Source organism: Garra rufa, chromosome 7, assembly GCF_049309525.1.
Source record: "Garra rufa chromosome 7, GarRuf1.0, whole genome shotgun sequence".
Taxonomy (NCBI): domain Eukaryota; kingdom Metazoa; phylum Chordata; class Actinopteri; order Cypriniformes; family Cyprinidae; genus Garra; species Garra rufa.
Window position 1 is genome coordinate 38217558 of NC_133367.1, and position 27265 is coordinate 38244822.

At 35.2% G+C, this 27265-nt stretch overlaps 2 protein-coding genes across 2 annotated transcripts; both read left to right on the top strand.

Moving 5' to 3' along the window:
- Positions 1-840: 840 nt before the first annotated feature.
- Positions 841-11168, top strand: LOC141339221 (protein SSUH2 homolog). Its single transcript, XM_073844849.1, has 13 exons — positions 841-909; positions 1287-1339; positions 1548-1637; positions 1728-1797; positions 2285-2414; positions 2509-2569; positions 3270-3388; positions 3480-3542; positions 3634-3716; positions 5393-5485; positions 5578-5683; positions 5945-6052; positions 10292-11168. Exons 1-13 carry the CDS (start codon positions 887-889, stop codon positions 10433-10435), a joined length of 1143 nt encoding a protein of 380 aa, XP_073700950.1. The 5' UTR covers positions 841-886; the 3' UTR covers positions 10436-11168.
- Positions 11169-11234: 66 nt separating this feature from the next.
- LOC141339145 (protein SSUH2 homolog) lies at positions 11235-25822 on the top strand. Its single transcript, XM_073844779.1, has 12 exons — positions 11235-11331; positions 17025-17120; positions 19152-19236; positions 19381-19510; positions 19593-19653; positions 19732-19856; positions 22557-22619; positions 22696-22775; positions 22867-22959; positions 23195-23300; positions 25035-25142; positions 25456-25822. The coding sequence occupies exons 1-12, from the start codon at positions 11307-11309 to the stop codon at positions 25588-25590; spliced, it is 1107 nt and encodes a 368-aa protein (XP_073700880.1). The 5' UTR covers positions 11235-11306; the 3' UTR covers positions 25591-25822.
- Positions 25823-27265: the final 1443 nt, after the last annotated feature.

The following is a 27265-nucleotide window of genomic DNA, read 5'->3' on the forward strand; positions in this document are numbered from 1 at the left end:
CCAACAAGCCTAGGCTAGTTTTAGCTGTTTTTTGTTTGTTTTTTTCCAGCAGGGATAGTATTGTCCTTGGCCTTTAGAGTGATAATTAAAACTACATAGTTACCGTTATCGCATTTATCGCTATATTTTTCATCTATGGTGTGAACAGGCCTTATTATAAACTGCATCCAGTATTCTACAAGCATACTAACACCTAGAGCACACTACGTAGAACACTACTATATCCCATGATGGAATGCGCTCAACTTGACTATCCATAAACACTAAATCAAAACTAATAAAAAGACAAACTATATTCTTATTTGAGATTATTAAAACTCACTAGATGAAAAATGTAATGAGATCATGTGAGTTCTGATGTTTTAAAATGTCCAACATTGCACAATATGTAGCCTACTGTTGCCACGTGCTATTGAGGAATGTCAGTATAGGGTCAACTGGCTGCAACTATAACATTTCTGATGATATTGTTGATTGCAATGATCCAAAAGTGACTGAAAAAGTAGTTCGATTAATTAGCAGTATCCTAAAAATGAACTTGTTCTTGTCATTTAGAGCATCATGCTAAACCTGAAGGGAAACTTCCTCATTTAAATGACTGCATTTAAATAAACCCTGAAGTTATCTGTACGAACGCTCCACGCTGATGCATATGCAAAACATCTGCTCATTCTCCAAACCCAAGGTTTTAGTTCGCAAATGGTTATTAAACAAAGTATTACACGAGTTCTAAGTAAAGTTTAGAGAAGTTAATATTGACGTTATTGAGGTGAATTTGGAATTCGTTTCATGTCACGAAATCATCTCAGATTACACTCCTGCCTTTCCCCTTCCTTCCGTAACTCTCGCTTCTCTCAAAACGAAAGTTCACAACTCACTTGCAAGGATGGACAGGACGCATTTGCTGAGGTATGTTTGAAAACAATTAACCAAATTATGAAGCGAAGCACCTTAGAAATAACATAAATGCTGCTTTTGTGTAAGAATCACCAGTAATATCTGTCAAAATACCACAAACGCAGCAACGTAAAATGTCTTCTTAATCTCGGAAATCACAACAAAAGATGACAAACTAAAGCTTCGGTTGGGAATTAAGGTCTTGTTAATGGCATTTAAGGTCTTTTCTTTCTTTCTTTCTTTCTTTCTTTCTTTCTTTCTTTCTTTCTTTCTTTCTTTCTTTCTCTCTTCCTTCCTTACGGCAGAGGTTGCGGTGTCGACCTTCTTTTTTCAGCGTTGCGGTGTAATAAGTTAATAACAATATCAATTGTTTATCTTTTTCCTAATAGTGACCAGGATGAAGCCCACCCCGGTCCATCGTGTCCTGCTGGATCTTTTGCAGGTAAATTATGTACGGTTCACTTTAAAGTCTATAAGTAACATATTTGCGTACTAAAATAGTGCGTCTAAGCGCAGCTAAAGTGTCAGTCAGCAACTTCAGAGAAACTTGTTTCCTGTTTACTTTTCTACCCTATCCTCATAGCATGAACATCTGCTGAAAAAAAGAGAAGATAGTGTGTTGAAATAATTGTATGGTGTACATTATTCAGATCCAAACCAAGTGCCAAATGATGGGGCGACGGCTCCTCCTGCAGATTTGATGCCTGTCGTTCCTGGATATGAGAGTTTGGGACCAAATGGTGAGAACAATTTCAGTAGCTTCAGCTAAAACAAAGAGCAAAATGTTGTTAATAAACTTGACGGTGTGTTTTTTTTTTATTTATCTGCAGTTATTCCACCGTCAGATTTTGGATCGGTGCAACCAGAAGCCCCATCCAGAGTTCCAGAGAGACGCTTTGAGTAAGAACTTTAAAAGATTAAAATGCTTCATTAAGTGGAAAATAAAAAGAAATTTCATGATTTTCCCTTATGAATAACCTATAATCACCCCTATCCTTTGTCTGGTGTTGTCTCTTTCATTTGGTCACATTGGTGATTTTTCATGCCATGCCAAACTAGTTTTCTTTTCATGGTTTGAAATCATGAATGAGGCAGTTCTGGATTCATTTATTTAACTCCACCCTGTTTCTGAGTCATTGAACATTGGACTAATTAGTAGTGTAAGGTATACAGTTGAGGTCAGACGTTTACAATATAATTATAATATGATTATTTTACCAAAATAAGAGACATCATATAAAGTTATTTTTTTTTATTTAGTACTGACCATTTTTGCATGCAAGCAGTTTAATTCACAAGTTCATAATCAGTATTTTGAAAATTTAGTGTTGTAAATGACTGGTGAAATGTTGTAAACCCAGCTAAAGTTCACACATAACATCCTTAGCATTCCTGCGATCAGTGAAGAACTTGCTCAGGAGGCCTTCATAAAATATGCCAGCAGCAAATGCTGTTACAGCTCTAAACCAGCCAAAGAGATGGTGTTCACAGACCTGCAGCCTCTCAACACATATCGGGTGAGCAGCAACATTCACATATATCACACATCACATCCAACTACACATGGCAGCCATGCTTACATATAACTTGGATATGTCTTTCTCCTAATAGTACCGATTGGAGACTTTTACTGAGTCCAGAACAACAGAATGGGACAGTGAACCATATAATGGTGAGGAAAGTCATTCTAAACTGTTGTTTCTGGTCCTCGAATCTGCTGAGAGGTGTGCGATATTCTAGTGACAACAGAACTCACCCAAATCCCCTATAATTTCATAAATAATACTGGTTTTAGTTTTTAGGCGAGAATGTTCTTGTTTAGACTTCAAACATGAGGTTTGTTAATAAAGATAGCGTCTATTTGAAAATCTGAACGTTTGCGGAGATGTGAGCTCTGAGAGCCCACTGAGAGCAGCCTTATACTCTTAAAAATAAAGGTGCTTTAAAAGGTTCTTCACAGCGATGGCATAGAAGAACCATTTTTGGTTCCACAAAGAACCACTCAGTCAAAGGTTCTTTAAAGAACCAACTCTGTCGTACCTTTTTAGAATCTGAAGAACCTTCTTTCTTCACAAAGAACCTTTTAATGAGACAGAAAATTTCTTCAGATGTTAAGGTTCTTTATGGAACCATTTAGACAAAAGGGTTTTTCTATGGCATCGTGAAGCACTTTTATTTTTAAGAGTGTACCTCGGTCAGTTCCTCTGGAATTTATCGCTGCCTCTGATGTCTTTATTTTGGTTAAAAATTAGTTATAATTCATTTTGGGTAAATATAATGGGCAGTCTTTAGTCTCATTAATTAATCATTTGTTCCAGAGCAAATAGTTTTGGCTGTTTATATTTAAATATGTATGTCACTTCATTTATCAGGTCAAGTGGTGGATGGTTTCGGAGTGGCTCCTGGTCCGTGGAGCATCCCAGTGCCTATTCCTTCCCTCTTCCAAGACTGCGTGAAAGCTGTCCGCGTTCCTCACACGTCCACTGTCAAAGTAAAACTTTTTTTTTTTCAGTTTTCAACTGATACACATCAATAAAAAATTCATCTTGATTAATTTTGTTGTTGTTGGATTCAAAATATAGGGCTGTCATTCATGCCTGAATCTCGGTAGATCTGCTTGCAGAAGATGTGTCAATTCAGGCAGGGTAAGTACCATGTGTCGGTCAGATGTCACTTTTAATACTTCCTTCTGTATTTTCGGTCTGTTGTTTCATTATAATGTTTCTATTGTTTCAGACTCGATGTGGATCCTGCAATGGCATGGGTCGAAATGCCTCAGATCAGCGCTGTAATATGTGTCAGGGCTCTGGCACGACTAGGTATGTAGACAACCCTTTTAAATGAATTACAGTTGGGAAAATTATTAATTGATCCCCTGCTGATTTTGTATGATTGCCCACTGACAAAGAAATTATCAGTCTTTAATTTTAATGGTAGGTTTATTTTAACAGTGAGAGAATAACAACAAAAAAAATCCAGAAAAACACATTTCAAAAAAAGGTTATAAATTGATTTGCATTTTAATGAGTGAAATAAGTATTTGATCCCCTACCAATAAGCAAGATTTCTGGCTCCCGACAGGTCATGAGCTGAGATCATGAGCACTCTCTTAAAATGAGTGCTCCTAATCTCAGCTTGTTACCTGTATAAAAGACACCTGTGAACAGATTCAATCAATCAATCAATCAGATTCCAAACTCTCCACTATGGCCAAGACCAAAGAGCTGTCTAAGGATGTCAGGGACAAGTTTGTAGACCTACACAGGGCTGGAATGGGCTACAAGACCATCACCAAGCAGCTTGGTGAGAAGGTGACAACAGTTGGGGTGATTATTCGCAAATAAAAGCAACACAAAATAACTGTCAATCTCCCTCGGTCTGGGGCTCCATGCAAGATCTCACCTCATGGAGTTTCAGTGATCATGAGAATGGTGTGGAACCAGCCCGGAACTACATGACAGGATCTGGGGAAAGTGTTGTGGTCAGATGAGACCAAAATCGAGCTCTTTGGCATCAACTCAACTCACCGTGTTTGAAGGAGGAGGAATGCTGTCTATGACCCCAAGAACACCATCTCAACCGTCAAACATGGAGGTGGAAACATTATGATTTGGGGGTGTTTTTTCTACTAAGGGGACTGGACAACTGCAGCGCATCAAAGGGACGATGGACGGGGCAAGAACCTTGGCTGAGAAGCTCCTTCCCTCAGCCAGGGCATTGAAAATAGGTCATGGGTGGGTATTCCAGCATGACAATGACCCAAAACACACGGCCAAGGCAACAACGGAGTGGCTCAAAAAGAAGCACATTAAGGTCCTGGAGTGGCCTAGCCAGTCTCCAGACTTTATTCCAATAGAAATCTGTGGAGGGAGCTGAAGGTTTGAGTTGTCAAACATCAGCCTCAAAACCTTAATGACTTGGAGAGGATCTGCAAAGAGGAGTGGGACAAAATCCATCCTGAGATGTGTGCAAACCTGGTGGCCAACTTCAAGAAATGTCTGACTTCTGTGATTGCCAACAAGGTTTTTGCTAAGTGATTTTTTGCAAAGGGGTCAAATACTCATTTCACTTATTAAAATGCAAAACAATTTATAACTTTTTTTTAAATGCGTTTTTCTGTTTTTATTTTTTTGTTGTTATTCTGTCTCTCACAGACCTAGAAAACCCTTGAAAATAGCAATATTCCCGAAGAGGTACTTGAAAAGTACTTGAATTATTGAAAGTCAATGTATCTATGAAATAAGTGTTTTATCAATAAGCACATATCTTTTATCTGACTTAATTTCTTATTTTGCTTCTTTGGTGTTCCATAAGTGTATTTTCGACACTTAAGTAAATCGAACTACTAGCATAAAATATCTCTCAGAACACTGGTAACCAACTAGAAACTGTATAACAACACAGAACATGCTAGCATAGTTGTTGTGGGTTTATCAGGGTTTTTATGAGTCTTTGGAAAATGTAAGAATATAGTACTAAATTATCTGCATTCCAGGTGTCATTCCTGTGGAGGAGTCGGTTCAATCACCTGCAAAACATGCAAAGGGCAAGGAAAACTCCTCTGCTTCATCAAACTTAAAATAACATGGTGAGAAGATCATGGCTAACAAGTATTTTCAACATATTTGAAGAAGTTCACTGTGTACAAACAAGCAAATGTTCTTATCTTTATCATCTCAGGAAGAACAACATTTATGTGGCTGTGATCGACAAGGGTTCAGGATTCCCGGTTGAGCTTCTTGATCAAATTAGTGGAGAGAAACTGCTTACCGATATGGCTCCAATGGTGAGTCAAACCATGGTGCTCACGATGCCTTTGTTATTTAATAGGGTCAAAACATGAAACATTTTCAGTTATTTGAAAACTATGTAAACATATTGAACTCAGAAGTAGTCCAAAAAGGCTACTTGTTGAAACAGACTAAGTAGCATATTTCTCACATGTAGACCAGAAATTATTTGACTCTAAATATGAATGTAACAATCATTTTACAGCATAACTCTTTTTGTTTAGCTGTGACACTGAAGTTTTGTCTCATCACTGTAGGTTTATCCAGTTGTCAGTTTCCCAGACAGCTCTGTGAACGCAGCGTCTGAAAGTGGAGTGAGGGAACACCAGGCTCAGTTCGCCACCACTTGCCGAATTCTCCAACAGGTATTAAAACAAATCAAACACTTCTTTTGATGAAACCCCAAAAAGCCCCAGTGGGGGGCTACATCTCAGCCCCCCACTCTTCTGGGAATTTATTCCTGTTGGCTTACTCCTGTGGATTCCTAAAAGAAACCAGATCAGAGCTTGTGCTCAACAGAAAGCAGCCTGAAGAAACAGAGAAAACTACTCACTGCTCTTTTGTAGATCACTCCTCTAACTGTATGAAAGGATTAGTTCACTTCCAGAATAATTTACTCACCTCCATGTCATCCAAGATGTTCATGTCTGTCGTTCTTCAGTCAAAAACAGTAAGGTTTTTGAGGAAAACATTCCATTTTTCTTCATATAGTGGACTTTAATGGGGTCAACGGGTTGAAGGTCAAACCCGTTGCAGTTTCAATGCAGCTTTGAAGAGCTCTGAACAATCCCAGCCAAGGAATAAGGGTCTCATCTGGCTCATCTGGTCATTCTCTAAAGAAATAAACACTTTATATACTTTTTATCCACAAATGCTCATCTTGCACTAGCTGGACTTCACACATTATCTAATCATGTTGGAAAGGTCACGGTTAGTTGTCTGTGAATCATTTGATTCAGAACGGTACTTCAAAGCGCTTATGGCGAATCATTTGATTCAGAACAGGACTTTAAAATGCGAATCGCGAATCATTTAATTCAGTACGGGACTTCAAAGCGTTTATGGCGAATCATTTGATTCAGAACAGGACTTTAAAATGCAAATCGCAAATCATTTGATTCGGACAGGGACTTCAATGCGTATAATGAGAATCATTTGATTCGGTACAGGACTTCAAAGTGCGTATGGCGAATCATTTGATTCAGAACAGGACTTTAAAATGCGAATCTTGAATCATTTGATTCAGAACGGTACTTCAAAGCGCTTATGGCGAATCATTTGATTCAGAACAGGACTTTAAAATGCGAATTGCAAATCATTTGATTCGGACAGGGACTTCAAAGTGCGTATGGTGAATTATTTGATTCAGAACATGACTTTAAAATGTGAATCGTGAATCATTTGATTCAGAACGGTACTTCAAAGCGCTTATGGCGAATCATTTGATTCAGAACAGGACTTTAAAATGCGAATCGCGAATCATTTGATTCGGACAGGGACTTCAATGCGTATAATGAGAATTATTTGATTCAGAACATGACTTTAAAATGTGAATCGTGAATCATTTGATTCAGAACGGTACTTCAAAGCGCTTATGGCGAATCATTTGATTCAGAACAGGACTTTAAAATGCGAATTGCAAATCATTTGATTCGGACAGGGATTTCAATGCGTATAATGAGAATCATTTGATTCGGTACGGGACTTCAAAGTGCGTATGGTGAATCATTTGATTCAGAACAGGACTTTAAAATGTGAATCGTGAATCATTTGATTCAGAACGGTACTTCAAAGTGCGTATGGTGAATCATTTGATTCAGAACAGGACTTTAAAATGTGAATCGTGAATCATTTGATTCAGAACGGTACTTCAAAGCGCGTATGGCGAATCATTTGATTCAGAACAGGACTTTAAAATGTGAATCGTGAATCATTTGATTCAGAACGGTACTTCAAAGCGCGTATATGGTGAATCATTTGATTCAGAACAGGACTTTAAAATGCGAATCGCGAATCATTTGATTCAGTACGGGACTTCAAAGCGCGTATGGCGAATCATTTGATTCAGAACGGGACTTTAAAATGCGAATCGCGAATCATTTGATTCAGAACGGGACTTTAAAATGCGAATCCGGAATCATTTGATTCAGAAAGCGACTTCAATGCGTATAATGCGAATCATTTGATTTCATAACGGGACTTCAAAGCACGTATGGCAGATCATTTGATTCAGAACAGGACTTTAAAATGCGAGTCACGAATCATTTGATTTAGAATGGGACTTCAATGCGTATAATGAGAATCATTTGATTCGGTATGGGACTTTAAAGCGTGAATGGTGACTCATTTGATTCAGAACAGGACTTTAAAATGCGAATCCTGAATCATTTGATTCGGACAGGGACTACAATGCGTATAATGAGAATCATTTGATGCAATATGGGACTTCAAAGCACGTATGGCGAATCATTTGATTCAGAACAGGACTTTAAAATGTGAATCCTGAATCATTTGATTCAGAACGGGACTTCAAAGCACGTATGGCGAATCATTTGATTCAGAACAGGACTTTAAAATGTGAATCCTGAATCATTTGATTCAGAACGGGACTTCAAAGTAGGGATGTTAACCGATGACCGTTTGACCGGTGGTTGACCGTATCAACGTTAACCGGTTTTCGGTAGTCGGTTAAAAAAAAAAGTGCCGGTGCGTCTTTTACGCATTCTGAAGGTGCCTGTTTTATCCATTGGTTTTATCATGTTGCAGTCTATTAGGCAACATTCCGCATAAGATGGGCTTAGATTTGGAAATACATTACATCTACATTTCAGTGGTAACCGATAAGGTGATGATGATCATCATCTTTCTTTAATATGGTTAGCACTACCTCAACTAAAGCGGCGTCTCTTCGGAGCTGTCATTTTCTTAAATGAGCCGTGGCAATGTTTCAAATGAGCTTCTAACCTAGACAAACGCCTTTATTTTAAAAGCGATCACCTTGTACCCAAACCATTTGAAACTAAGGAGCCATTTGTCCTACGATTACATACAACAAGCTCTTCGACGCCGCGTTTTCGGGACTCATGTTTCGCGCAGTAGGGGATTTTAAAAAAGTGACGAGAGTGGCAGTGTGTGTGTGTGTGTGTGTGTGTGCGGGAGGCAGAGCGGCAGAGAGAGGCCGCGATCACACCGAACGCGTTTTTGCAGATGGAGGCGCCTCTTTTGAATGGTTTTCTGTTGGCAGTGAGCGTTCAACGCGCTGCTTATGCGTCCCAGGCGCCTCGCGTTTTTGCAGGAGCGCTCTGAGCGGAAAAACGCCCAACGTCATTCGCGTTCTTTTCCATTGTCCAATCGAATGAATGGAGAGGCGGGCCTTCTGTTGTGGTGACGGAATTTTACGGTTGCTTAAAAAGTCCGGAGACTGCAAGAAATAGAGGAGAAACCTTTTGTGTCTATCGTGGGTAACCCGGAGCTGTATTATTTAGGGTTTCTGCTAATATAACAGTTTACTTAACAGCATAAAACTAAGATTTTAGAGCGCTCGCGCTATAATCCTTTGATTTGACTGACAGGACAGCTGTTTTGGTCGTTGCTTAGCAACATAAAAAAACGCAGCACGCTCTTTTATTAAAAGTCACCAAAAAAAGGCAGTGCTGTGCGCCTCGCGTTTTTAGAACTAAAAGACGCGTTCGGTGTGATCGCGGCCAGATGCGACAGACTTGCGAAATAGCAGGCGCGGCTGGAAATGGCTGTTATTTCAAATAGCGTACCATATTTTAAACTAATCGGTTAACCGATTTGATTCAGAACAGGACTTCAATGCGTATAATGAGAAACATTTGATTCAGTACGGGACTTCAAAGCGCGTATGTTGAATCATTTGATTCAGAACAGGACTTTAAAATGCGAATCGCGAATCATTTGATTTAGAACGGGACTTCAAAGCGCGAACGGCGAACCATTTGATTTAGATTGGGACTTCAGAGCGCGAACGGCGAATCATTTGATTTAGATCGGGACTTCAAATCGCGTATGGCGAATCATTTAGATGGGGATGAAGGAGCGGCTTCACAGGATGTTTAATTCCCACCGGGGATAAAAATATTTCAGCAGAGGCAGGGATGCATAGACCAGAGAGGGGCAAATCCCCCCATCCCCCCCAGAAAATCACGTGTGACTTTTCCAATGTGAATACGTTTTGCGTGAAGTCCAGCTAGTGCGAGATTTGTGGTTACAAAGTATAGAGTGTTTTGTTTTTTTTGTTTTTAGAAAATGACCAATTGTTTCGCTATAAGACCTGTATTTCTCGGCTGGGATTGTGTAGAGCCTTTTGAAGCTGCATTGAAACTACAATTTGGACCTTCAACCAGTCAATCCCCATTGAAGTCCACTATATGGAGAAAAATCCTGGAATATTTTCCTCAAAAAACCTTCATTTCTTTTCGACTGAAGAAAGAAAGACATGAACATCTTGGATGACATGGGGAATTTTAATTCTGAAAGTGAAAGATATAAGAAATTGTATATTTAAGAAGTAATTGATGTAGAAAATGTTGTATTATATGGAGACAAAGCATGTTCTAACTCTGTTTTTCATTTTCCAGAGGCAGACCATTGAGCTCATTCCCATCACGCGAGTGCATTACGCCTGGAATGAGAAAACTCACATTTATTTTGTATATGGAACCGAACACAAAGTCTACACCAAAGGTTATCCTGCCAAATGCTGCTGTTGCTCCATTCTTTAAACATGCTGTATATTGCCTGAGCTGCCGTTTCTATCCAATAAGTCCTGTAAAAAAGTTGTATCATCTTCATGTTATGTTTAAAAATCTTCAGAATTATTCCGGAGGAACTGGAAGACAGAAAAAATGGACAAAAATGTCTAAACGTACAAGATAAAACATAGAGCATTTATATGTAACCCCAAAATCAAACAAAAAGCAAACAAACATTTCAGAATGTTTTTTTTTTTTCGAGTTTGTAATTTTTAAAAGTGCAGAAGCTTGTTTCCACCACTGAATAACAATTTTTGTTTCTTATCGTTTTATACTTTCACACATTTTACCCTGTCTGCTTATAAAGAACACTTATGATAGTTGTTCTTGAAGTTATTAAACAGAGACAATTATGACAGTCTATCATGTTGCATTTTTCGCTTAGCTTTATGTTATACAATAAAAAAATGTAAAATGCTTGTTAAAACCAACAAATCCTAATGGAATATGTCTCAAAACACACTACAGGAAACTGTTTTTAATGGTTTTGATAATAGCTGATGGTTTGTAAGTGTTTTTGTGTGAGAATTTCTGTGATGGTTTCTATTGTTAATTTTTTTTTCAGCAGGGATCCTGCAGAACATCGCATTACGAACGCGAATAGCTATGTTACAGACTTTTGTTTTAGAGTGTACTGTGTCTTTAAGGATTCTGTAATTTGTATGTAGTATCAGGCGCGCTTTATTAAACCAGACTGCAAGAACATTATTGTGGGCGTGTCTTCACTACTGTCCAGTTTTCAGAGTTCAAAACTGAGGAAAAGCTCTCAGTAAACATAAATGGGAAGCGCAGCTGGAGCCAGGATCATTGTGAAACAGACCTCAGAAGCATTTTGTGCGTTATGGATGACAAAGACGAAGATATAGGTGGGTAAATGCTGAAATATGTGCATATTACAGCGGTTTTATTTAAGTTTTTTTACGTTTTACTTTAAGATAAACTATAATGCGTTTATTGTCTTCTAAATGGCTTGCAAGAAACGAAATGATTTGCATCTGTAGCATGTAGTAAAAAATGTTTTTATATAAAAATGCATTGTCAATATAACATTAACACTTCATATTTCCTAAGACATTTTAAGTGATTCTATTATGTCAAGTAATAATAACACGTTTTTAGAGACTAGTTTTCGTCTGTCAAATAGGTTTTGCAACAAAATTAGTCTGTTCTGTTCTGTTAAAGAATTTCAGTTTCTCTGCTTAGTTGTACAAAACACGATGATCCATATTATCTAGGGGGAGAGCGGGGTAAGTAGTCACACGGGTAAGTTGTCACACTGTCCATAACTTCAATACTAGAGGCTTTATCTCAAAAATGAAATGGCCACTTTGTGTGAATTCTAATTCTATAGTCAACCTCCTGTTCACATGTGGTCAAGACTGCTCTAATCTGAGGTGAGCACAATTTTTATATTTTTTGACCTAAAAAGTAAAAACAAATCACTTTAAATTTTCTTCAGTACAACTTTGTTAGGTATAGATGTTAAAAATTATTATTTTGCACAAAATAGAGGAGACAGTAACGTGTCTTTTGATACTTTAGCTGACGTGCTATGTTGAGCTAACCCTGACATTTAGCCAACATTAGCATACATGTCAGTTTGGGGCAAGTTGTCTTATTGATTTTGGGGTAAGTCGTCACATGTTGAAAGGAAGAAAACGACACAAATTAGCAATTCTTACTGACACGCTCGTGAAACAGCAACTAGAAATAGAAAAGAATACGGCTGAATGAAGCAAAAAGCTATTTCAAAAGAAAGGGAAGCAAGGGGGGGGGGGGGGGGCTACGAAGAACAAGGCAGGTAAAAGAAGAAAATTCATACAAGAGTCATCATCAGATGATGAAAAGTGCTTCTGCTTTGTCTGTGTGGAGCCATTTTCAAACAGTGTCCAAAAGAGACCTGGGTAAAATGCGTAAAATACAACAAATGGGCCCATGATGCTTGCACCAGAATTGTGACTCTGAAGATGAGTCTGATTAATCAGATACAGGGCCTCTGTTTTGTTCAGAGGTTAAACGTATTATGTTAAGCCAGTTATTTGCAGCATTCCATTCAGTTATCATGGATTTATGTGCAAGCCAGAGAAAATTTGAGTTTAAATTTCAAAGTAAAGTTGTCTTGGCACTTAATGTTTTGATTGAAATGTGTATTGGACGGAAATAATAGTTTTTTGCCTTATTCTCTAGGCAAAATTGTTCGTATTCCCAGTTTTGATTTGATTTTTACCAATTAAAATCAGTCACAATTAAGTAGTTGTGTTTTATTTTTAGATAATCTAGTGCGACAACTTACCTGCCGATGGGTCAAATTGTCACAAGTGCACATTCTCCATTCAACAGTCTACAACTCCGTAATGAGATAAGATATGAAAATGTGATGAATACATCATATGTGCCTGAGACTTCCTTCTTTCATTTGGTAAGACATTTATTACATTGTGATGTATGGTGCTCAGTAAAAGTTAGACAGTGTGAAAAGTGTGACAACTTACCCCGCTCTCCCCCTATGTATCTCATGTACTTCAATGAAAGGAAGGAAATATGACCTTTGCACAAATGAGTTCACATTGTGAATGTCACTATTGTTTGCTTTTTTGTCCTAGAGTAAACGAATGAAAGATCCTAGTCATTTTAACATTCTATCATTCAGTCTATTCATGTCCAGTTTTAAGTGACAAGAAAAAGATTTTTAACATGATTCAATATGTTTCCCCTAGTTATAAATAATTAGCTAAAATGTTGAAAATAATGGTGTTTTTTGAGAGCTAAGCATAATTTCAGAGGGAACTGTCAATATGCAGTCAAATGGGAAAACATGTAAAAAAGTAAAAAAGTTACAGAGTATCGCAATATTGTGTTGCATTACTTTTAAAAGTAACTTTCCCTAACACTGGTATTTATTATGGAAAAGTTATAAAAAAAAGTGTGAATGAATACTTTTGTGTACATATAATTGCATGCTATTCAATTTAGTACATTTAAAATATATTAACTTTCAATGTCGAATAACACTATTTTTTTGTAACAGGTGTATAAGTATATTTTTCATGCGCACAAATATTTAAATATCTAATGACTAAATACGTGCAATTTCCTCGAGGTGGTGCTGTTTAATAGACAATAATGACGTGATGTTTCACTCATTACTATCGCAGACATAAAACAACAGAATATCATCTGCAAAACATTAACTGGTTTGAATGGGTGTACTTCAGAGCAATTACTGTACATTTATATAAAAAATAAATGTCATTGTTATTTGATGGTGGATGCAGTGAATAAGCTGCCAGAGATCAAAATATTGACATTGAAGTCATTGAAAACAATAGTTTTAAAAAAATGGCTGAGATCGCGAATTTGAGCCAGATGCTGAATGTACCGTGGAAGTGCGCTGGAAGTTATATATATATATATAAAAATGTCCTGGCTCTTCCAAGCTTTACAACGGTAGTAAATGGGTGTTGAAATTTTGAAGTCCAAAAAAAGTGCATCCATCCATGATAAAAAAAGGGCTCCAGATGGCTCCAGGGGGTTAATAAAGGTCTTCTGAAGTGAATCGATGTGTTTAAAAATATCTATATTTAACACTTAATAAACACTGTTGTACACTGTAATAAGTAATAAGTTGTATTTACTTAGAAAACCTGTGGAAACTGATTGCCTCACATTTCTCAAGCAAATTATTGTCATTAATATCATTTTTGAGTTGATATATGTATAGGTTACCAGAAAACTTGAGTATTGGTAACTCAATTTGACAAGTTTAGCCAACTTAGAGATTTACGTTAAGCTTAGTGCACAGAACTCAAACAAAACAGTTCACTTAACAAGTCTTCTTTGTTCACATTACTAGCAAAATGTGTGGAAACTGATTGCCTTAAAATTTTCAGTTATTTGTTTAATAAAACTTATAGTCATTACATTTAAAACATGCTATCAAATCAACAACCTAAAAACAAAAAAATTTGCATATACTCTACTCAGAAAATAAATACATTTGTTTGGCCATACAAAAAACAGTGAAGAATTGCAATTTCAGGTGTTGAAATGCAGAAATGGAGAACTCTGTGAACAAATTTAGTAGTAAAATTTCCTAGTTCCCAATCCAAAAAATGACAGATTTTTCATTTTTGGTTGAAATTATTGCATGATTTACTCACCCTCAAGCCATTCTAGGTGTATATGACTTTCATCTTTCAGATAAACGCAATCAGAGTTATATTACAAAATGTCGTGGCTCTTCCAAGCTTTATAATGGTAGTAAATGGGTGTTGAGATTTTGAAGTCCAAAAAAGTGCATCCATCCATCATAAAAAGAGCTCCACACAGCTCCATGGGGTTAATAAAGGCCTTCTGAAGAGAATCAATGTGTGTGTGTGTAAGAAAAATATCTATATTTAACACTTTATAAACTGTAATCTCTAGCTTTCGATAACTGTCAGGCACATTCACATAAGAATGTACTCTCGCAAGAACCAAGTTTTGTTTACAGCAAATGAAAACCAGTCTCCCTTCAGCTTTTATACATAATCCTCCAACACTTGTCTTTTCAAATCCTTGTAATGTACTTCTAATTTGTACAAATCTCTCTTGTGAGTTAGAGCTGACGGTTTAGAAAGTTTCAAATACGGATATTTTTCTTATACAAATGCATTGACTCACTTTAGAAAGCCTTTATTAACCTCCAGAGTCATGTGGAGCACTTTTTATGATGGATGGACGCACTTTTTTAGAATTCAAAATCTCAACACCCGTTCACTGCCATTATAAAGCTCGGAAGAGCCAGGATATTTTCTAATATAACTCCAATAGTATTCGTCTGAAAGAAGAAAGTCATAAACACCTAAACTCTTAAAAATAAAGGTGCTTCACGATGCCATAGAAGAACCTTTTTGTGTTTAAATGGTTCCATAAAGAACCTCTAACTCTTGAAGAACCTTTCTCTTTTTCAAAAGGTTCTTTGTGGTGAAAGAAGGTTCTTCATATTATAAGAAGGTGGTTCTTTAAAGAACCTTTGACTGAATGGTTCTTTGTGGAACCAAAAATGGTTCTTCTGTGGCATCGCTGCGAAGAACCTTTTAAAGCACCTTTATTTTTAAAAGAGTAGGATGGCTTGAGGGTGAGTAAATCATGAGGCAAATTTCATTTTTGGGTGAACTGTCTCTTTAAGTGCAAAACTTTGTAAGTCAAAATTAAAGCCTTTTAAATAGCTTTTTAAATGCTTTCAAAGGAAAATTTCACTATCTGAAACTGTTAACTCCAAATGTTATCTAAAAAACGAACGTATCCTGTTTGCTAAAAAGATCTGTGCTTTACAAAGCAGCAGCGCATGTCTGTCAGTAGGAGCACAATTAATCACTTACCAGCTTCTTAAAGACACAACGGCCGATTGAATTCATCTAGACTGAAGCGATTGTTTACTTGTATTATTTCTCTTATCAGTGGGTTTCATTCTTGCAGTGCTATTATTAGCCACCAGACTGTGTTAGAAAGACTTGTTCTCAGGGTGTTTTCCCTTTCGCAAGTCTGCAAGTACACAACAAGTTTGCCAGTTGGAACAGAGCCATTGATTACATTACAAATATATATTTGTAAGTTTGTAACATCCTGGTTCCCTCGACAAAAACCCAATAGGAATTTTCCATTGCCGTTTGAATTTTTGCCGAAAATCAAATATAATTATATATTTGTAGGCTATAAATGAACTGAACCATGGTCACCACAAAGGACAATCTCATTTTTTCATAGCTATAAACTTGTGATGAATGTGCATTGCAAAATTAGCGTTTGAATTGTATCAGAGACGACCTGCTCCTCCCATCATTCTCTGCTGCTGTATATTTTGAGGGCATTGTTTCTCTGGCATACAAGCCTGATTTTGCCCATTCTTCATGCTAAATCTGAAGCACAATCTCTGCTGAAGGAAACCCACACCAGCTGATATTTATATCCACTTGTTAGCGGCATTGTTCACCGACGTAACAAGATGTTTGTGTGAAGTATATACAACTCACTGATGTACTGCGGAGGGAAAGAAACTTAATGACTTAATGAACAGCTGCCAACTACTGATTGCGAAGAAATGTGTTTGTATTCTGTTGCTTAGCAGTGCGACTTGTCTTAAAGGAATAGTTCACCCAAAAATTAAAATCTGGTGAGAGTTCAAAATCCAAACAGCTGTTTAAAAACATCACAATGGTGGATTTGTTTCTTGTAAACATGCAGCTTTTCACTTCACAAGATGTTAATTGATGCACTTGTGGATTATTGTGATGTGTTCATCAGCTGTTTGGACTCTCATTCTGACGGCACCCATTCGCTAAGCATGCAGAAACACAAAAATGGCCGTAGTCGATAAATGGTTGACAAATAGTCCAGGATTCCTGATGATGTTCCAGGATCAACAAAGATGATTAATCAAGAGACTACTTGGGGGAAAAAAAGCGACTGTTTGATATCAATGTTGTTTCAGGACTAAAAAGGGATGTTGATTCTGGAATGTGTTGTTCTTGGATAAATCAGAAATGTCATAATCTCTCTCTTTCTTATGTCTCTGTAGACACCTTTGACCCCAACCTTCCTGAGGAGGGTCCGTCTGCTCCGCCTCCAGGCTGGCTGGATTGTGTAACAGGCTATGAGGAACACAAGGGTGGAGGTGAAAAGCTTTTATGTGAACCACTTGTATAGATTAAAGATAGACTGATAGCAAGTGTACTATTGTTTATAATAAACCACTATTATGTACACTAAGGCAATACAACAATAATATAATATTAGAAATAATGTATTATTATTATTACAATATTATCTATTTGAAGTCACTATAAAAACAATATTTTATTATTATTATTATTATTATTATTATTATTATTATTACAGCACTATTATTTTAATAATACACTGTTATGTATCTGCAGACAAAATAATAATATAAAATAATAATTATGATTAAAAATAAATAATAATAATAATAATAATAAATATTATTATTGTTGTTGTTGTTACAACAATTATTGTTATACATATATAATTATTATTAGTATGACACTGTTATTTTAATAATAAACTAATAATACACTACTATTATGTAGGGCATAATAATAATAATAATACTTATTATTATTATTATTATTATTATTATTGTTGTTGTTGTTACAACAATTATATATACATATATAGAACAATTATTATCATCATTAACACACTTTTTTGTACTCTAAAGCATAATAATAATAATTTATTATAACAATCATTGCTTATAACAATAATAACAATAGCAATAATAATACAATGTTATTATTATTATTAGTAGTAGTATTAATTTGTTGTTACAACAATTATTGTCATTGTTATGTATAACAATTATTATTATTAAGACACTGTTATTTTAATAATACACTTTTGTACTCTAAGGTATAATAATAATAATAATAATAATAATAATAATAATTGTTATTATTGTTACTGATATATAACAATTATTATTACTTTTATTTAGTATTATTATTAAGACACTGTTATATTCATAATACACTATTATGTACTCTAGGTAGGACACAATAATAATAAAATAATAATAATAAAAATTATTATTATTATTATTATTATGACACTATTATTATAATAATACACTATTATATACATAATATAATAAAATAATTTAAATTAAATTAAATAAATAATTACAAATAATAATAGTAATAATAATTTATTATAACAAGTATTGCTTAATAAATGTGATTATTATTTGTCATTGTTGTTACAACAATTGTTATATAATAACAATTATTATTATCATTGTTTTAATAATACACTATTATGTACTCGAAAGCACAATAAAAATAACAATAATAACAATTACAGTTAATAAAAATGATTGCTATTATTAATACATGTTATTATTTGTAATATTATTATGACACTATTATAATAATAATAATACACTATTATTAAGACACTGTTATATTAATAATACACTATTATGTACTCTAAGAGACAATAATAATAATAAAATACAATAATAATAAAATTATTATTAGTAGTACATTTTATTATTGTAAATATTATTATTAATATTTATTATGATACTATTATTATAATAATATACTATTATATTCACAAAGTATTATACGCATAATAATATAATAAAAATAATAATTATTAAAAATTAAATAAATAATAACAAATAGTAATAATTTATTATAACAGTTATTGCTTTTAATAATGACAAATATTATTATGATTAGTTGTTTATTGTTTTTACAATTGTTATATAAAAACAACAATTATTATTATTATTTTAATAATACATTAGTATGTACTCTAATGGACAAAAATAATAATTATTAGTAGTATTTGTTATTGTTGTTACAACAATTGTTGTTATTGTTATATAACAATTATTTGTTATTGTCATTATTGTTAAGACAATAACAAATAATAATAATAATAATAATACTAACATAATTAATAATTAATTAAGAATTAGTAAAATAATTATTAGAAAAAATAAAATAATTAATATAATTAATAGTTACTGGATGATTCAAAATATCAGTATTGATCAAAAATGTAATAACAGTAAGTCTTTAACTTGTAAAATCAATTAAAGACAGTAAACAGTCTATGACCCTAAAATCACACTTATGTCTTTAACTTCTTTAACTTTTTGTGTTCTTGTTGGCAGACTGTACAGATCAAATCTGTCCTCCTCCACCAGACTTTGTCCCTAAACCTGAAAACGACAAAAATGCCTCAGTTCCAAACGTCATGTAGGTACAATATTGTTTTCCACTGCACAATGTCATTACGAATACAAAAATCATATTCATACAACATTTAATAAGGAAAAAAGTGAATAATTTGGTATAGTGCATGATGCATATAGATTTATTAATTTGCATACTTACCAACAGGGTGCCCACCGTCTCAGAAGATGTCGCGAGAGACGCTCTACTCCAGTTTGTGGGTAAAAAATGGACATACAGCAGCAAACCAGCCAAAAATCTGATCTTCAAAGAGCTGAAGCCTTTTACAGTTTACCGTGTAAATCTTGTTATTATTTGTTCTCGACATTATTATCACATATTTTAATAACTACATGACCGTTAGTCCTGCATCTTTTCAGTACCGCTTGGAAACTTTCACAGAGTCCAGATCAAGCGCCTGGGAATCAGAGCCACACACAGGTGCCTGATGACACAGATACAATCATATGAATAATAATTTAAAAAAGCCAAAACAGCATATTAATATATTTCTCTCAGGTCAGTGTGTGGATGGGCCCCAAAATGGAATGAGCCCCCCACCATGGCACATCCAAGTGTCTTACCCACCCAAATTCACTGACGCCGTTCAGAAAGTCAGAGTCCCGCACTCGTCATTCATAAAGGTATGCCTTTAAACAACATATATTCATATAAATGTTATAACTTACCACCGAAAGTAACTCTACAAATATTGCTACAAGCAGCAGTTAAGGGGCCAAGCACTAAGAAGGCAAGATAGGTCATGCCAGCAAATAAGTAATTTTATGCAAAATGGCAGAAAAATCAAATACAGTCACTATTAATATGATTAAAAGATTTGATTAAGATTTGTTAAGATGTGGTGTGGTCAGTGTGAGGTGACAATGGCACAAATAAAGTTTGGTCTCAATATGTCAAAGCCTTGCAGAGATACAGCCTCAAGAGTCATTACAGCTTACATTTGTCGAGGCACTGTACAAATATGGTTTCGTCTATCAACATGAAATCCATCAATTTGTGTCAGCACAGACTGAAGATGATCTGACTTGATTTGGGCTAAAATCGGATGAACAGTCTAGGATGACTACGCAAAAGTATGTTTTCAACATAAATCAAAACGGCAGACAGGAAGTTCGATGGCACAACTTGTATCTCTATTCTCGGCATGACTAAGGGAATATTTTGAGACCAGCTTCATTACAAAAGGCTAATGCAAACAAAAGTTATTAGCATTTTTGGAAATTTCATTATTAATGGTTAATGAGTGGTTTACTACTTTTGACCAATAGGTGGCGCTGTTACCAAATTGATGTGGTGTGGTCAGTGAGAGGTGACAATGGCACACACAATTTTTGGTGTCAATATGTCAAATCTTTGGAGAGATACAGCCTCAGATGCAGTTTGGCATGATTCCAGCAAATTCGTTGATGTGTTAAACTTTAACCATTTTGTATATTGGCACGAAATCCATAACTTTCTGCCAGCATGGCCTGAAGATAATCTGAAAATTTTGTGTAAATCGGACCAATAGTCAAGAAGGAGTATGAAAAAGTATGTTTTCAACATTAATTAAAATAGTGACTATGGTAAAATTGGTATCTATGTTTTCGGCATGACCCAAAGAATATATTGAGACATTCAAAAGTTATTGTCATTTTTTCAAACTTTTGTTCGCAAGGTGGCATTGCTCTGAAACTTTTTGAGTACCATCAGGGCATGATGCTGAAGACACATAGCGAGTTTTGTAATGATACGGCAATACGTTCATAAAATATAGCATTTTATGACAAAATTCCATATAGTTGACACCCAAAGTGGCTGACATGGGAAATCTAAAGAGACCAGTTTTGTGATTTTTTTGGCCAAAGCATTCAGAAGTTATAAGTTAAAATAAAATTTTCATATCTCATGACCACTAGGTGGTGCTGCTCCAAAACTGCATAGGTAGCCTCAGGTAATGGTTTTTATAACACATACCAAGTTTGGTCCCAATACGCCAAATCGTTGCGGAGATATAGCCTCACCTCCATTTTTGCGTGTTCTTCATAGAATTCGTTCACACGTTAAAACTTTGGATAAATCTAAGACTGTCCTATATCAGTGTGCCAATTTTCATAACTTTCCTACAAGCGGTTCTATGGGCTGCCATAATGGTTAATGAGTGGTTTACTACTTTTGACCAATAGGTGGCGCTGTTACCAAATTGATGTGGCGTGGTCAGTGAGAGGTGACAATGGCACACACAAAGTTTGGTGTCAATATGTCAAAGCTTTGCAGAGATACAGCCTCAGACACAGTTTGGCATGATTCCAGCAAATTTGTTGATGTGTTAAACGATAACCATTTAAAAAAGTAGGTTTTCAAATATAATCAAAATAGTGGATAGGAAGTTCGGTTGAACCAAAACAAAATTGGTATCTATGTTCTCGGCATGACCCAAAGAATATATTGAGACATTAAAAAATTATTAGCATTTTCAGCTGCCCCATGATGCCGAAAGTACATAGCGAGTTGTAACGATACGGGAATGCATTCATAAAATCTAGCATTTTATGACAAAATTCAAAATAGCCGACACAGGCTGACATGGGAAAATTATGTTTGGACTCGACATTCTCCACTGAATCTAAAGATACCTGTTTTGTGATTTTTTTTGCCTAAGGCATTCAGAAGTTATAAGCAAAAATAGCGATTTTTCAGACCACTAGGTGGCGCTGCTCTGAAATTGCAGGTATCCTCAGGTCATGCTTGTTATAACACACTCCAAGTTTGGTCTCAATATGCAAAAACTGTTGCGGAGATATAGCCTCACATCCATTTTTGCGTGCTCTTTGTAGAATTCGTTCACGCGTTTTTCGAGAATGGTTTGACTAATCTACTTGAACTCCATAACTTTTTACCAGCTTGGTATGAGCCAATTTTGGTGAAAATCAGACAAACCATCCAGGACGAGTTCGAAAAAGTAGATTGTATTACCATTAAAAATAGAGGAAAGAACTATGATTTTTATTTTTGGTGTTTATTCGACTCGAAAAATAAATTTCCTTCTAGCCCTTATGGTTCAAACGTTATTAGCAGAAACATGAGTGAAACTTTGGACAAGTGGTGGCGCTAAAGAGTTTGAGTTAGAGACTCCAAACTTGCTATGGTTAATGATGAGCCTGTCCTCTATCATTGTGCCAAATTTAATAATTTTTCCACAAGCGGTTCTATGAGCAGCCATAGACCCAAGAGCGGAAGAAATGGAAGAAGAATAATAATAATCTATCGGATACAAGAGCTCTTAATTTATCTATGTAAGTCAGACTTTTGCTCATGTTTTGATGAGTGCATTGTCATTGCAGCCTTGCCACCGATGTCATGGTAACGGCAAAGTGAGGTGTCACCACTGCAAAGGACGAGGACTGGTACGTACATGTTCATTTTTTAATAATATCTGCCAATGTTTTATTCTACTGACTGCTTGCTTCAAAACAAATTCAGACTCGCTGTATGTTCTGTCACGGCTCTGGTCACAGTCGCAATCGACGCTGTACAACCTGTCACGGAAGAGGGAGAAAAAGGTAGTTCAATGGTTAAACTGACTGACAGTGTGGTGTAATGTGTTTTATAAGCTCATGTGAAAATATAAAATATCTCACCTCCTGCTTTCAGGTGTGTTTCTTGTCACGGAAAGGGTTACAAAGGCTGCCTCACGTGTAACGGTTACAGAAACCTTGTGCATTTCATACAGCTTACAGTTACATGGTAAATGTGCTGTTAAAATTGTTTTTTATGCTAATTATGCTAAGTCTGTGTTATGGTAAGCTAGTGTACATGTGAAATGTTATACACTGTCTGTGGTCGATGCATCAGTCTGTTATTAGCTCTCATGGTCTCAGTTCCTGTTGTAGTTCCTGCTTTGGTCTACACAATAATCTGCTCTGTTCATCTTTGTTTTATTTATGTGGTTATCTGTGTATAACACCATATTGTTTCACAGGAAGAACCAGGTGTTTGAGTTTATACCCGACCGAGTGCCTGAATTCCCGATGAAGAAGTTTGAGAAGGTGTCTGGGGAAGCATTCTTTGTAGATGAAAACCTCCTGGTATACATTGGTTTATTTAATTAACTGATACATTCATTATAATTTTGATATTTAAATAGGTCTATCCACCTTATTTTGCCTGGTCTAATCTGCGTCCAGCTATTGTTTTGCTGTACAAAATAGCTTGATTTGCGGCTAATTAAGCAAATTAGTGTGTCTTACCATATTATTTTAATGTCTTGTTTTAATTATGAACCGTTTACAGCATGTTATTTTTCTCGATATTAGCGGCTACTTTTCCATGTTTACGAGATGTAGAGTTAACCCTAATGTTCTCAGACCCAGATGGTCAAATATAAAGTTATAATAACATTCCCTAGTGTTAATAGAACAAATTATTCACAAATTGTCAGCATGATAACAACTTTCAGACATCCGCCGTAAAAAAAAAAAAAAAGATAATTTACCTCAGTTTACATGAGGAATGGATTTTCACACGAGATTCTCTGACTGGTGTAGCCTATGTGGTAACTCCTAAAGCTGTATTTAATTTGATTTATTGCATTACAAGCCCTTTTTTCTGGTTTTCTGTAATCAAATTGTCTTACCTCAATGTAAATCATTGTGGAAAAGGTAAAAGCCGAGAGATATAACCAGCATGCTGACACCAATGTTCGTAATGGCGCCCTTTAGCGGCGGTTATGGGATTGCAACGCAAATACGTCGGGATAAAACAGCAATCAACTTTTAAGGTTTGTGACTCTGGACCAGCTTATAAGTTATAACCAGTTATAAGGGTAAATTTTGTGAAATTGACAATTCTATTAATGTATGGTTTGTTAGGATAGGACAATATTTGGCCGAGATACAACTATTTGAAAATCTAGAATATGAGGGCGCAAAAAAATAAAAACATTGAGAAAATCACATTAAACGTCGTCCAAACGGCATCAAAAATTAAGTTTTGATATATTTACAGTTGTAAATTTACAAAATATCTTCATGGAACTCTTTATTTAATATCCTAATGATTTTAGGCATAAAAAATCGATTATTTTGACCCATAGCCCATGTATTTTTGGCTATTGCTACAAAGTGCTATTACGACTGGTTTTGTGGTCCAGCCAGGGTCACATTTGTGCTCACATTTTCATCCTATGATTAGGTCACATAAACTAATTTGAAGGCTAAATAATGTTGATTTCGAAATTACGAGTATTGTTTGAACATTAAAAGTTTCAATATAAATGTAGTACTTGTTAGTCAGGTTAGACATCATTGAATTTAACGTGGATGAAAACAAGGCTGAGGGATAGACTAGCAAGAACTGCATAAATGCCCTAGATCACATATTGAGTTTTTGTGTACTTAAAGTTGTTTTTTAACCATGGTATTTGCAGTATAACTGCAGTTATACGAACGATAATCAAAACGCTAAAAAAAAAAAAAAAAAAAAAAAACACGGTTCGCCTACTAGCCTACACATTTACTTTAATAAAACCATATACCACAAATCAACCACGGTTTTGCTATAATAACCATAGTTTTACCATGGTATTTTCAGTAAAACTGTGGTTATATACAAATGTAATCAATACGCCAAAAAAACAAAAAACAAAAAAACAAACAAAAAAACGTCTTCTGTCCGTCGCGTTCCTGTGTTCATTTCTGTCAAAAATTAAATATGGCACTATCCTGTCCCCCTGATGTCTATAGATCCCTTGATAATAATCATATTTATTAACTTAATATACACCACACAGACTATATTAAAGACACAGTGCTTGTTCGCAGGTTTATCCGATAGAGGGCTTCCCTGACCGGGAAATCTGCGACGCCTCAAAAGGCGCGATTCAGAATCACCTGCTAAAATATTCTGCTGTGAGCCGCATCCTGCAGCAGGTGAGCAGAAACTGTGCCAGCAGTGTGTGCTACCAAATACAAAGCAGAAATGTAGGTAAAATACATAAACAACGCAACTTTGCGAGGGTAAAACTTGTAAGAATGCAATTCCACATTTGACCACCATGTGGAAGCACTGCCTTGAGCAACTTCAAACTTTGAAAACTGCTTCTGCCTGTTTTATGGAGAATGATGTTTAAAACCGTTTCCACATTTATAGGTTAAAGTGTTAGCAATTTATGACCACAAATGAATCAGTTGATATTGTAGATAATATTCTCTGTCACACTGACATTTTATAATTGTCTTACAGCGTCAAACGATTGAGCTGGTTCCTCTCACTCATGTGTATTACGCTTACAGTGGGAAAGACTACGATTACTTTGTTTTTGGGCGAGAAAACAAAGTTCACACTACCAAATACCCTTCTTCCTGCAGCATTTTGTAATAACTGTATTTGTTTTGTGTCTTTAGCAATTTTGCATTAATTCATAGCCTACCTTTTTTCATAAGGTGTAAATACGTATATACAGTGCGTATTTATAATGTAATATAAACTGTAAATATCTATTAAAATGAAGCTTCTTTGTCCTCATTCTCTCATATAAGCATATCGCAGCATGTTTTTAACTGACTGTTTCATTCTCGCTGTACCTGGTTCTGTATATTAAATATACATGTATTAGTATTAAAATTCATTTGTACAATTTATTTTGGCTTCAAAAATGCAGTTGATTTGCTACATGTTAACAAATTTTCTTGATAAATGTATATATATTTTGATGATTATATTTTGATCATTTGAAAGGACTTGAAATGTCTTTATATCTTAATATTTGAAAATATTATGTGACTATTAAGAAAAATGCAGGCTAGTTTTATTTTATTGTGCTCACTTAAAATATGATTTTGTGTAACAGTTTAGGATGAAATGTACAAAAATAAATAAATAAACAAGAATAAAAAATAAATAAAAATGAAAATGGCTTAAACTATAGATGTTTAAAATCAACATACAAAATCTCTTTTAAAAAAAAGAACAGATTTCTGTAATCAGATTTTAAATGTTAACTCTTATAGATACTAAATACAGGGTCTTAAGAAAAGTCTTATTGTCCCCTTTCACAAAACAATGCCTTAAAAAGCTATTTAATCAAAGCAGAAGGTCTTAAAAATATAAAGTTATGGCATTAAACGTTGAATATACTGCAAAATGTATGTTTCCCAGTATCTTTGTCCTGTTTACCAATACACATATCTAAACATCCTTAAATCTCTTACATTTCTACAGTATTAGTGCAGTATGAAAACTTTTCATAGTCCATTGGCTGATATTTGCTCTTGTTTTAACCATAAGCTCACTTCATTCTGACCTGTTTCTCAAAAAAAAAAGTCTTATCTTAAGTAAATGTATTTTGATTAAATATCTTCAGATATTTGCACTGGAAAGCAATCCAAAAAAATACTGCAGCCAAACATCATGTTTTTGTGTGTGATAAGAATGTAGAGTAAAAGTTATTTCTATCTCGTAGTGGCTGGAAGCACAGATATCCAGGTCTTTTTTTTTTTTTTTTTGTAAAATGAATTAAAAAGTAGTGAAGACTATTTCCTCTAACTATAAAGTCTAAGTATTGCTAATAGTAAGCTACAATTGTGTTCTCCCTAGACATCCCTGCTGAAAAAAACAGCTAAAACCAGCCTAGGCTGGTTGGCTGGTCTTAGCTGGTTTAAACTGGAAGTAGCTGGTTTTAGCTGGTCACACAAGCTGGCTAAGCTCAAGCTAGTTTCAGCTTAAAGTGGCCAAAACCCCTCTAAAACCAGCCTGCTGAACAGCTATGACCAGCTAAAACCAGCCAACCAACCTAGGCTGGTTTTAGCTGTTTTTTTCAGCAGGGATTAGAGACCAAATGCTGACAAAATGGCCAAATGGCATTCCCGACAATCCATTTTCTTACATTTTGTCCACTTGGTCTAAAAAGCCTAAAAATGCTTTCATAAAACCTCAGAAATTCTGCCAAGACCCTGTATAGTAAAATATTAGGCCTAGCAGTATAGCGCCCAAAGGGATAGTTCACACAAAAATAAAAATTTTGTCATTATCACTCACCCACAAGACTTTTGTT

What these genes read in the sequence shown, in the direction of transcription:
- LOC141339145 (XM_073844779.1), top strand. Translation starts at nt 11,307, where the DNA reads ATGGATGACAAAGACGAAGATATAG. An exon ending in ATACAGCTTACAGTTACATG is followed by an intron (nt 22,960 to 23,194) that starts GTAAATGTGCTG and finishes ATTGTTTCACAG; the next exon opens with GAAGAACCAGGTGTTTGAGT. An exon ending in TGAGCCGCATCCTGCAGCAG is followed by an intron (nt 25,143 to 25,455) that starts GTGAGCAGAAAC and finishes ATTGTCTTACAG; the next exon opens with CGTCAAACGATTGAGCTGGT.
- LOC141339221 (XM_073844849.1), top strand. Translation starts at nt 887, where the DNA reads ATGGACAGGACGCATTTGCTGAG. An exon ending in TGAGAGTTTGGGACCAAATG is followed by an intron (nt 1,638 to 1,727) that starts GTGAGAACAATT and finishes ATTTATCTGCAG; the next exon opens with TTATTCCACCGTCAGATTTT. An exon ending in CTTGCCGAATTCTCCAACAG is followed by an intron (nt 6,053 to 10,291) that starts GTATTAAAACAA and finishes TTCATTTTCCAG; the next exon opens with AGGCAGACCATTGAGCTCAT.